The 12,630-nt window shown below is 45.4% G+C and overlaps 1 protein-coding gene across 7 annotated transcripts in view; it reads left to right on the forward strand.

Annotated features, from left to right (window-relative positions):
- LOC139766154 (uncharacterized) overlaps positions 1-12,630 on the forward strand; it is a 257,903-nt gene that overhangs the window by 6,077 nt on the left and 239,196 nt on the right. For 3 of the 7 annotated variants that reach the window (XM_071694420.1, XM_071694419.1, XM_071694417.1), the window contains exon 2: positions 5,149-5,964. The exons of the other annotated variants lie outside the window; for them this stretch is intronic. In XM_071694420.1, the coding sequence (XP_071550521.1) occupies positions 5,741-5,964 (224 nt within the window). In that variant the 5' untranslated portion in view covers positions 5,149-5,740. The remainder of the gene's footprint in view (positions 1-5,148; positions 5,965-12,630) is intronic. 7 annotated transcript variants of the gene reach the window in all.

Raw genomic sequence — 12,630 nt, forward strand, 5'->3', positions numbered from 1 at the left:
TGATTGGGTAACGGGCCTGATCATTTCTATTGTGTTTTTATCCGAATTTAGCGCGCACGTTACCGGCAAGAACCGGAATTTAATCAAAATGTTGTCGAAATTATTTCGGACGTAATGGGTTAACGAATATATATATATATATATATATATATATATATATATATATATATATATATATATATATATATATATATATATATATATTCTTCTTTCTTTTTCTTTCAAACTATTCGCCATTTCCCGCATTAGCGAGGTAGCGTTAAGAACAGAGGACTGGGCCCTGAGGGAACACCCTCACCTGGCCCAATTCTCTGTTCCTTCTTTTGGAAAATTAAAAAAAAAATGAGAGGGGAGGATTTCCAGCCACCCGCTCCCTCCCCTTTTAGTCGCCTTCTACGACACGCAGGGAATACGTGGGAAGTATTCTTTCTCCCCTATCCCCAGGGAATATATATATATTCTATATATATATATAAATAAATAATATATATATATATTCTATATATATATATATATATATATATATATATATATATATATATATATATATATTTATAAATAGTTATATTCAAGGACAAACCAACACACAAGAAACCAGAGCGTCATTTCAGCGTTAGTTACGTCTGGCGTTTAAAAGAAAAAAAAACACAATTTTTCTTTTCCACTAACGCCAATGAACGAAACGATTCCAGTGAAAAGTGAACCTATTTTCAATGCCAATTTCAACGGAAATCGTCGGCGAGGAACAGACCTATTTATCAACGCCAATTACACGAAACGAATCGAAGAAATTTTTATTTTTTTCATTTCCTTTTCTTTCTTTTTTTTCTAACGCCTTCCGAAATAAAATCGGATCAGCATCGGTACCATCGGCCCGATAAAAGGCTAGTATCGGAGTCAATGATCTATAAACGGCTGAACATGACCGATAATCGCTTGTTGGCTTGAATGGCTCGTCCGGATTCAGGGAGACGAGGCTATGTCGGATTTCGGATAACATGAGAGAGCGCAAAATTATCCGGACGTAGGGGAGGGGAGCGGCGTGGCGCGCTGGGGGGGGGGGGGGGGGGGGGGGAGGAGGGAGAAGCAGAAGAACCGGCTATCCGGCCTTTTAATTTCGGACGCCCAATTTGAACTTGTGTTGAACTCAGAGTGAACCTGGGGTTCTCTCTGTGCGTTCGAAGTTTTTGAGGCGACATGGTATGAAAAGGAGAGTGGAAGTGAGAGTGTGGATGGCATGCTGTGTGCGTGTGTGTGTGTGTGTGTGTGTGTGAAGGGCAGAGGAGGAGGGCCGCTGGGTGAGCTGTGGTGGTGGTGTGGTGGTAGTGTGGTGGAAGGGCAGCTGTGGCGTAATTTGGGCAGCTCATCGTCTTTGCGAATGAGGTGTGAGAGAGAGGTAATGGTTGGGGTGCGTAAGGTGGGAGGATGGGAGTGAGGAGAGTCGGGAGGGGAGAGTAAGGGTTCCGGGATGGTTTAGATGGGAGAGTGTGGGGTTTAGGGAGAGTCAGGAGAAGAGAATGTGGGGTTTTAAGAGAGTTGAGAGGGGAGAGGAGTGGTTTTAGGAGAGTAGGGAGAGGGATTTGGTGAGAGTGGGGAGCAAGTATGTGGTTTTTCTTATTTCTTTTTAGCCGGGTTTTAGGTGAGAGGGGAGATTAAGAAGTTGGGAGTTTAGGGTTTGGGGGGGAGATGAGGGATGGGGAGGAGAGAAGAATTTGGGAAAGTGAGGGGAGTAAAGAGATTTGAGAGAGTCAAGAGGGGAGATTATGGGGGCACTGGTGCTTGGGAGAGCGGATAGCGTCCGGATGTGTCGGACATCCGGATAAGGAGTATAGGGACTTTAGGCCACCGATGAATATCGTTTAAGAAACTTATCCACTTATCCGAACACTAAGGGTAAAAAGAAAAACAAAAAATCAAGATCAAAACATTCTCTTATCCGGCAATGAAAATATCCTCTTATCCGGCGGCCGGATAGGGGAGGGAACATCAATCGGGATTCCAGTTTCCAGAATAGACGACTATAGATTTTAAAACATCTTTTTCTTTCTTTCTTTTTTCTTTTTCTTTTTTCTTCTTCTTTCTTTTTTCTTTTTCTTTCTTTTTTTTTCTTTTTCTCCCTATTGATTGTCCGTTAGTCGAAGATCTACAGCGGCCGCTCATGACCGGATTAGAGAAGTATTGCTTCAGTGGTCGTACCGTCCTGTTTCAGTGGTCGTACCATCCTGTTTCGGTGGTCGTACTATCGTGCTTCAGTGGTAGTACCGTCCTGTTTCGGTGGTCGTACCGTCCTGTTTCAGTGGTCGTACCATCCTGTTTCAGTGGTCCTACTATCGTGCTTCAGTGGTCGTACCGTCCTGCTTCAGTGGTAGTACCGTCCTGTTTCAGTGGTCGTACCGTCCTGTTTCAGTGGTCGTACCGTCCTGCTCCAGTGGTCGTACCGTCCTGCTTCCAGTGGTCGTACCGTCTGTTTCAGTGGTCGTACCGGTCCTGCTCCAGTGGTCGTACCGTCCTGCTCCAGTGGTCGTACCGTCCTGTTTCAGTGGTCGTACCGTCCTGTTTCAGTGGTCGTACCGTCCTGCTTCAGTGGTCGTACTATCGTGCTTCAGTGGTTGTACCGTCCTGCTTCAGTGGTCGTACCGTCCTGCTTCAGTGGTCGTACCGTCCTGTTTCAGTGGTCGTACCGTCCTGTTTCAGTGGTCGTACCGTCCTGCTTCAGTGGTCGTACCGTCCTGCTTCAGTGGTCGTACCGTCGTGCCAATAGTTTTTGCGGCTATATTACAGCTGGTTTATATGACGGTGTGGTTTAACGGACAGTGAGCGTGGTTTAACGGACAGTGAGCGTGGTTTAACGGACAGCGAGCGTGGTTTAACGAACAGTGGTCTTTTGGTTTAGCTGCCCATGGTTGTAGTTTAACGGAAGGTAGTCGTGGTTTAGCGGATAGTGGACGTGGTTTAGCGGGGAAGAGTCGGGGGTTTTGGGACGATGGGTATGGTTTATACCGGAAGTATTCGGGGTTTATGTGTCCGTAGTTTGGTTTATAGCAGGCAGGAGAGTGCGGATAATGGTCGTGGTTTAGCGGACAATTAGTGCGGTTAGGTGGGCCGTAGATGGTTTAGTGTTAGGCGTACATGGTTTAGTGGGCAGTGCTTACGGTTTAACGGATAGCGCAAATAGTATAATTGGTAGCTCATGTGGATTAACGGGCAGCGCACGTGGTTTAACGGGTAGCGCACATGGTTTAATGCGCGGCACACGTGGTTTCGTGGGCAGTGCCTTTGGTTTAATGGATAGTGAGCGTGGTTTAAATGGTAGCGCATGTGGTTGAATAGGTAGAGCATGTGGTTTAACGGGTAGCGCTCGTGGTTTAACGGGTATCGCTCGTGGTTTAACGGTAGAGCAGGTGGTTTAATTGGCAGCGCAAGTGGTTTAACGGGCAGCGCACATGGTTTAGCGGGCAATGCCTTTGGTTTAGCGGAAAGTGAGCGCGCTTTAGCGGCCAATGGACGTGGTTTTTTAACGGACAGTGATCGCGAAACATTATCGCAAGGGTCTGGTTTACCGAACACTGGGCGTGGTTTAGCGGACAGTAGGCGTGGTTTGTCGGTCACAGGGCGTGGTTCACTACCGCGATGTGTACGTCTTTTCTCTCTCTCTCTCTCTCTCTCTCTCTCTCTTTCTCTCTCTCTCTCTCTCTCTCTCTCTCTCTCTCTCTCTCTCTTTCTCTCTCTCTCTCTCTCTCTTTCTCTCTCTCTCTCTCTCTCGTTGACCACCTGGTGACCGTCTTTGAGCCTTTGGAAGGCAGGTTCAACGCTCCCAAAAAACCCAGCAAGTATTTTGGGTTCTCCACCATCTTCGTTCGACCTTCGTTGAACACGTACCTAACCTCCCACACCCCAACCCCACACCCACACCCCAACCCCACACCCACACCCACACCCAACCCCACCCCAACCCCACACCCACACCCCAACCCCACACCCCAACCCCACACCCACACCCCACACCCACACCCAACCCCACACCCACACCCCAACCCCACACCCACACCCCAACCTCATTTTTACCCCTGGGGTAGTGGTAGGGGGGGAGGGGAGGGGGGGGGAGAGGTGGAGAAGGGGTGTCGATGTCGTCATTTCTATATTAACGAGAAGTCTAACGACCATTGATTCGTTTAATCGTATGAATGTCAAACGATCGTCACACACACGGTGTGTGTGTCTCTCTCTCTCCTCCCCCAGGCGAATCTCTCTCTCCCTCTCTCCCCTGGGTGAACATTTACCAATCATCACAGATCAGTCTGGACGTAGGTATGTCATGATTAGCGAATCGCGCCCTCCAGCCCTGCCATTGGTGGAGGTGATGACGGCCGAGGGGGGGAGGCCCTGTCATTGGCCAATGGTTCGGGGATGATACTCAGGTGTATGAGCGAATATTGCGACGATTCACGCAAACAAGGAAGAAAAGGCCTTTGCGTGGGGAAGGGCATGGCCGCCAGGGGCGTCCCAGGGATCAACACATGTTCCCCTCTCCCACCTCAACCCACCAACCCCCTTCCCTTCCCCTCCACCCAAGTCTCTTAATCTATAAAAGCCGCTCTAAAGTCGCCTCTCTCCGGCTGGAGCAATGACGACGCTGCTGGCATAATGCGGGCGACGACGCCAGGTTACAGCGGCGGGCGTGGAGACGTGATAGGGCAAGATTGTGTGGCGCCCCCGTGCGCTTGTAGCATCACCACTGACCTCCGCCCACCTCCTCTCTCTCTCTCTCTCTCTCTCTCTCTCTCTCTCTCTCTCATGCCATCCTAACGTAATTATCTCTCCCCATTTACTTCCCTCCCCCCAACTCAATCTCTATTCGAGGTCTCCCATATATATTCCTGCCATTTCATGCCTTTTCCCATCTTGTGTTCCTTCGTGTCTCTCCCTCTCTCTCTATATATATATACATCCATCTTTTTCCTTCCTCTGGCACACCTTCTGCTTAACGCAGACACCCTCCTTCCCTCCCTCATACCACACCAGTGCGTCTCGCCTCCCTCCCAACCATTCCTCCTCCTCTTCCTCCTCCTCCTCCTCCTCTTCCATCGTCATGCAAAGCGTCGCAAGAAAAATAAAAAGAAACGAATCGTTTCCTTCCGCGTCGATAAGACAGCCACTAGGGTTCCTCTCTGGGCTCCGCCGCGGATTATGACGTGGACGCCGACGGAGTGGTATAGTCACTGACGACGAACTCTTGCGCGGCGGGGCTCTCTGACGGCTTGCCAGGACCTGGGGATTAGTGGAGACATCGGGTTATGAATCCCTCGCTGGGTGATTCGGCGTTAAAGGTTGCACGTCGTGGGTGCTGGCTGAGAACTTCTCCAGCCGCCTGTCGCCGTGCAAGACCCTACTGCGCCGCTCTCCACCCCATTGCAACCCGGACGGATCCAACCCGGGCGGTGGCGTGCACGGAGGACCCGGACGTGCGAGGGGACGTTCCTACTGAAGGAGGGAACTCTTCACGGTAGTCAAGCGAGATATATAAACCATTACCGAGAATCATAGACGAAGTGACAGACGCTGTGGTGAAACACAGTGCCACACACGGAACAAACCAGCGCTCTGTAACCAACATACAACAGACACGCAGTCGTGACGGACAATACATAAGCGTTGGTTCGCCGGAGGAACGAGGACACTTTGATATCCTGCAGCAGCTGGGAGACGTCTGTCGTCTGTTAAATGGAAAGTTGAAGACCTTATGGTATTTACAAGTGAGGGAAATTTCTCGAGGCTGGTCGACTTTGTCTTCAAGAGCGCGGGGACTCTGGACGCCCTCGCAGGGAGCCCAAGGCACGGCCGGAGAAGGGAGAGAGTAGGAGGAACCGGCCTTGGTGTGATGACGGGGCCCAAGAGGTTGTTCTCCCTGGAGTGCCGCAGACGAAGGCGCAAGGGTTGCTATCACCGATTCTTCTACGAGCGCAGGCGAGTGGTCTAAAGTGTTCGACGTTTTGGTTCAGAGGGCGTTCCGCGGGTGTTTTCACATGAACACGCAGGTGCGCAAGCTGTGTTCATAAGCTCTCGCGAGTGTTCACATATCATGATCGAAAAGGGTTTTCGAAGGGCATTTGAGAGAGAGAGAGAGAGAGAGAGAGAGAGAGAGAGAGTTTTGAGGTACTCGAAGACGCTCGAGGGTATCCAAACGCGCTGAGCATTGTTGACACAATTGTTCAGGTGAGTGTGAGGTCATTTCCTTCCACGTACTCGACCCCCCCATTGGTTTTCGAGCCGTACCAGCTTCCTCGTGTTAGATGCTCGTGATCGTAAGCTTCTGTCTACACTGAAGCCAATCCATCTTAGCCACGGCGGAGAGCCTCCAACAGTGATGATACTTGCTGTCTGGGTTTGTTCTGTATATCGATCAAAAGCTTTAGAGTCTTTGAACAAGAGTCGAGTGTGGTGTGTCTGACTGAAGGACAAGAACTTTAATTCTATTTGGTATTAGTGCGAGATTATTGCCTCTATTGTTTGATTAGATACGTGTGTGCGATGTGATTATCACCTGTCGTGTGGTGTTGTAAACGACGAGACTGAACAATTATACCGAATTTTGCTGTTATTTGATATGATTATTTCGCTGTATTGATACGTGAAACGATATAGCTTTTTATGGAATATTTCTATACAGTGCAGACTTAGATTTATTTCTATATACATATCAGTTAGATGCAAGAAACAGGAAAGAGGAATGTCTTGCAGGATTAGGAGAGAATTTTAAAAGGTACAAGACAAATCGTTCGCCGGGGGAGGGGAAAGTGTCGGGGAGAGAGGAGAGGGGAGATATAGGGGAGAGAGGGGTCACAATTAAATGTGAACTGAGGTCAATGAATAATTATATGGCTTATGACAGCAGTCAACGAGGTTGTTCTTACCCGCGCTCCCTCGCACAGACCGAGGGGGAGGGGAAAAGGAGGGGAGAAGGGGGAAAAGGAGGGGAGAAAATGGGTTCATTGTGGCCAAGGGTTGGGGCTAGGGGAACCCCACCTTCCCCAGTGGCCTGGGTGATGTACTGCCCAAAAGGCCATTATTTCATCCACAGGACGCTGTTGTCTGGGCCACAACTGGCATTTTTTTTCCATTTAATTGGCAGCCAGACAAGGAAGGATTGTATATATGTGTGTGTGTGTGTATATATATATATATATATATATATATATATATATATATATATATATATATATATATATACATATATATATATATATATATATATATATATATATATATATATATATATATATATATATATTTATATATTCTTGAGTCCTTTATATATTCCTGAGTCCACGGGGAAAATGAAACACGATAAGTTCCTAAGTGCACTTTCCTGTAATCATCACATCATCAGAGGAGACACAAGAAAGAAATATAAGTCAGCTTGATATACAACGGAGAGACGTAGCTAGGACGCCATTTACTAAATGGCGTCCTAGCTACGTCTCTTCGTTGTATTCTAGCCGACTTATATTTCTTTCTTGTATCTCCTCTGATGATGTGATGATTGCAGGAAAGTGCACTTAGGAACTTATCGTGTTTCATTTTCCCCGTGGACTCATAGGAATATACTTGATCACGCGCAAAATTGTGGTCCCTTCCAATATATATATATATATATATATATATATATATATATATATATATATATATATATATATATATATTCAAGTGATTATGTGAGTTTCTAAAATGTATCCCATCTGCATGAGGTTATTTACTCCCTTGTAAATTTAACGGGATGACTAAAACACAAATTGTTTGAGACGTAGGAGCGAAATCTAGATAAACTATCGCATGATTTACGAATTCACTCTCCCTTCCTCATCGCTTCGATCAGCTGGTAGCAGGAGAGACTCCTCTCTCTCTCTCTCTCTCTCTCTCTCTCTCTCTCTCTCTCTCTCTCTCTATTCTTTTCTAGTCGCTCCAGAATAGAATAGATTTACATGACGCAGCTTTCTAGGTTCATTCCTAGTTATGCGGGGCCATACTGAAACATCGCTGTATGACGACACATACATAATTTTTTTTCCTTTTGAGATGAACGTCCATACATACAATCGTCCTCTGTATCGTGCGTCGAGAGGGAGGACCAATTAAAGTTATGCCATCTTTACAATAACCTCTTTTACTTCCCGTAGAGGGCACCTACAATAGCCCCACTGTGGACGTGGGTTATAGCATTCCACTCGTCATACACTGAAGGTCTCGTGTATCTGATACACTTGATGCGAGGGTGCGCGAGACACGGGGCTCTGGTGGGCGATTCGAGTCCGTGTGTTTACCGGGCTTCGATGTTCCTCTTGAAAATGGTTTTCGGAACGCGGCAAAAGGCGCGCATACGGAAGGACAGATATAGAACGTAAGGTCTGGCTCCCTCGATATATATATATATATATATATATATATATATATATATATATATATATATATATATATATATATATTTTTTCTTTCTTTTAAACTATTTGCCATTTCCCGCGTTGGCGAGGTAGCGTTAAGAACAGAGGACTGGGCCTTTTTTGGAATATCCTCAACTGGCCCCCTCTGTTCCTTCTTTTGGAAAATTTAAAAAAAAAAACGAGAGGGGAGGATTTCCAGCCCCCCGCTCCCTCCCCTTTTAGTCGCCTTCTACGACACGCAGGGAATACGTGGGAAGTATTCTTAATCCCCTATCCCCAGGGATATATATATATATATATATATATATATATATATATATATATATATATATATATATACGTATCGCAAGTCCTATCGCTGTGGATTATACTGGTACTTGTTATACCAGGCTGTTTCGTTGGGTGTTTCGTTCATAGACGTTTCAACTACCAGGGTTGTTGTCCAAATCCGTCATCGAGTATCTGTCTGTTTCCCTCCCACCGAGAAACCTTTTGGACATCCTCTTCAGGTGCTCAGGATAACCTTTAAGACCCCCCATACACACACTCTCGCTGTGAATGTGAGCCTTGTTATACCACACGAAGATAGATGACATATGGCGCCGTGCTCCACCTACGGGAGAATGCCGTTCTTCCGATCTCTCTCTCGTCAGCGCTAGCTTGCCCGTGTGTGGGTTTTTTTTTTCAAGGGAATATTGAATACTGAAATCTTTTCAAATATTAGACTCTTTCTACTCAAAGTTATAATCTTGAAGTCGTCTCAGGCAAATGGTGTAATGGACGAAGAGCTTCATGCGCCTATTTTCCTTAGCGAAACGTCATTACTCATAGATACCATTTTTCAAGTGATTTCGGTAATTGATTTATCACATTTGTTTGTAGTGAGTGTTGAAAATGCTTAAGGAGGTGTTTTAACTTTCATGCTATCTCGAAATTTTTTCTTTTTTTAAAAAGTTTGAGGATCTTTTTATTTATTTTTTTTTCCTATTTCTTAGATTTTAATGTCAAAGGTATTCAGGCATTTTTGGGTCATCTTTGGGGCACCAGTGTGGTAAGGGATATACTTCGTGTACCTGCATTTGAGGTGACGTCGCTATATCGACAGTAGGATGGAGTTTGACCCTATTGATCATGACGGTACGATCTTTGAGCACGACGGTACAACCCTGTGGCATAATGGGGATGACCTTTGACCTCGCCCTCAAATATCAGGTTAAAGTTCACAATATGATACCCACACGTACCTTATTATCGTACTCGATGGTCGTACTGTCACACTCAGGGGTCGTACCATCGTGCTTAAGGATCGTACCATAGTGCTCAAGGATCGTACCGTCGTGTTTAAGGGTTATGCCATAGTGCTCAAGGATCGTACGACGCCTTCGTGTTCAATTATCGTACTATTGTGTTCAAGGATCGTACCGTCGCGTTCAAGGGTTATACCATAGTGCTCAGGTATCGTACTGTCGTACCCACAGCTGGCATCATGATGCTTAAGGATCGTACAATAGTACTCATGATTCGTACCATAATGCTCAAGAATTGTTCCATAGTGCTCAAAGGCTGAACGAAATATCACTCTAGCGCAAGGAGGCATCGAACCCTCAGCCTTACGAACCCAAAATCCTTTTCTCTCATCTGACCAATCCCCCACACCCCACCCCTCTACGCCATCACCCCCTCCTGAGTCCAGTGTGTGAATACATGTCTTCAAATACATATGTGTGTGTCCCCGTGCCCCTCATATATTATTATCTCATTCCACATATAAGACACATATAGCTGCACAGGTGTTACGGCAAAGGCTCAACATGTGCTAAACTCAACCCAACTGTTGTGAGTCATCTGTCATTCCCCCTCCCTCCAGCCCCCCCACCCTCTCGTATACATGGTATGATAATTAGGTATACATTGTATATGCATGCATACTGTCCTGGTTATTTTTTTTTTCTTCGTCATGTATGTATGATTTCTGTTGGTGCCCCTTTCATCTTTCTTGTATATCAAGTCTGTACACTTCCCTCGCGTTGCTAATGTTTATCTAAAAGAATTATGTTGAATTCATTTTCTATTCATTTATCTATTTATCTATGTATTCTTTTAGGGTGGGGGGGGGGGGGAGGGCCATTTCTTTCATAGTGTTTCGTGCTAGTAAATTTCTAGCTCCCTGTTTTCAACCTTTTGTCTTAATTTTGATTTTTTCTTGTTTTTTTGGATAAGAAAATTGTGATCGCGATTCAATTTTTACATTTCTTTATCATTCTTTATTTTCTTATTTTTTCAAGTTATGCCACAGGTCATATGAATATCTTCCTTATTTACTCTGTCACCCTTTCTCAACCTTTTGACCATTTTCGAATCTTTTTAATAATTCTCATTATAGCCATTTCCCCACTTAATATTCCCGGGTCTAATTCTGTTATCTTCTTAATTGTCAGTACAGTTGAATTGCTATCAAGAGTAGTTTCTTTAAGGAGTTTTAAGTTCTTCTGCTGTTTAGAAATATATCAATGAATAGGATATCATTTCTCGCATCTTGTTCTACATGTTTTCTAGAATACAACACGTATTTAAGGTCTTGTTTATGTTTTTAAGGCCTGCAAGTTTGTGTTCGTTTTTAAGGCCTCCAAGTTTGTTTGCGTATTTTAAGACCTCCAAGTTCATGTTTGTATTTAAGGTTACCAAATTTGCTTACGCATTTAAGGTCCCCAAGGTTGTGTTCGTATTTAAGGCCTCCAAGTTTGTTTGCGTATTTTAAGACCTCCAAGTTTGTTTGCGTATTTTAAGACCTCCAAGTTTGTTTGCGTATTTTAAGACCTCCAAGTTTATGTTTGTATTTAAGGTTTCCAAATTTCCTTACGCATTTAAGGTCCCCAAGTACGGTCATGAAGCTAAGGTCTCCATGTCTATCTGAATTTAAGGTTTCCATGTGTTTTTAACATATTTAAGGTCTCCAACGTACCTTTCCTTCTCTTGGCTTTGCGCCTGGCTTGGGTAGGAAGCTAGCTTTGTTTTGGGAAAGCTTAGCTGACCCCAACCCAACTCCCTGGAGCAGCTTAACCTGGCTTCCTGTAAGCATCTATACGAATGTGTGGCTAAACCATTTGTGACCTGAGCTACGTCGGGCGTGAGTGAGGAAGGGGACAAGGGCGCGCACAGACACTACCTAGCTTGTGGAGACATCTGTATGTGGCTTACAGACACGTCCATGTCTCACAGACACGTCCATGGCTTACAGACACGTCCATGGCTTACTGAGAAAGCCATGTGGCTCACAGACGAAGACCTGGCTGGCTTATGGAGAGTTGGACGTGGTTTTCTGATTAATAGCGTCCGTACACACCCTGACTTTACACTGAACACCTGCATATTCAGTGGTCGTTCTCTCAATCACCCACCCCCAACCCGACAGCCCCACAATCACCACAACTCACAACAACCTCCCCCTCCCCCCCCACCCCTTCCTCTTACGACTATCTACGACCCAGAACTACTCCTTACCTCCCTACCCCCTCGCACCTTCCGGATCTTACGACTCCCTCCTCTTTCGACCTCGCCTTTTCCCTTTGGCTATCCAGATCTCCGTCCAGACAATACCAAAATGGTCGTCGTCTACCCCCGATGCACGCTATGTCGTCCACCTGAAAAAGAAAATGTAATTTTCACGAGCATGTTTTTTTCCTTTCTCTGTATAGATCTGTTCCTCTCTCTCTCTCTCGCTCTCTCTCTCTCTCTCTCTCTCTCTCTCTCTCTCTCTCTCTCTCTCTCTCTCTCTCACGAAAGATAGGGACTGAGTATGAACGAATGTGGCCTTTGCTGTCTTTTCCTAGCGCTACCTCGCGCGCGCGTGCGGGGGGGGATGCTGTTTTCATGTGGCGAAGAGATGGATGAAGGCAGCAAGTATGAATATGTACATATGTATATATGTATATGTCTGTGTATGTATATGTATGTATACGTTGAAATGTATAGGTATGTATATGTGCGTGTGTGGGCGTTCGTGTATATACGTGTATGTGGGTGGGTTGGGCCATTCTTTCGTCTGTTTCCTTGCGCTACCTCGCTAACGCGGAAGACAGCGACCATCATGATATAGAATATATATATATATATATATATATATATATATATATATATATATATATATATATATATATATATATACCTTAGCCTCAGCCAGATACCCATTTCTTAT

Source organism: Panulirus ornatus, chromosome 57 (assembly GCF_036320965.1).
Source record: "Panulirus ornatus isolate Po-2019 chromosome 57, ASM3632096v1, whole genome shotgun sequence".
Classification (NCBI taxonomy): domain Eukaryota; kingdom Metazoa; phylum Arthropoda; class Malacostraca; order Decapoda; family Palinuridae; genus Panulirus; species Panulirus ornatus.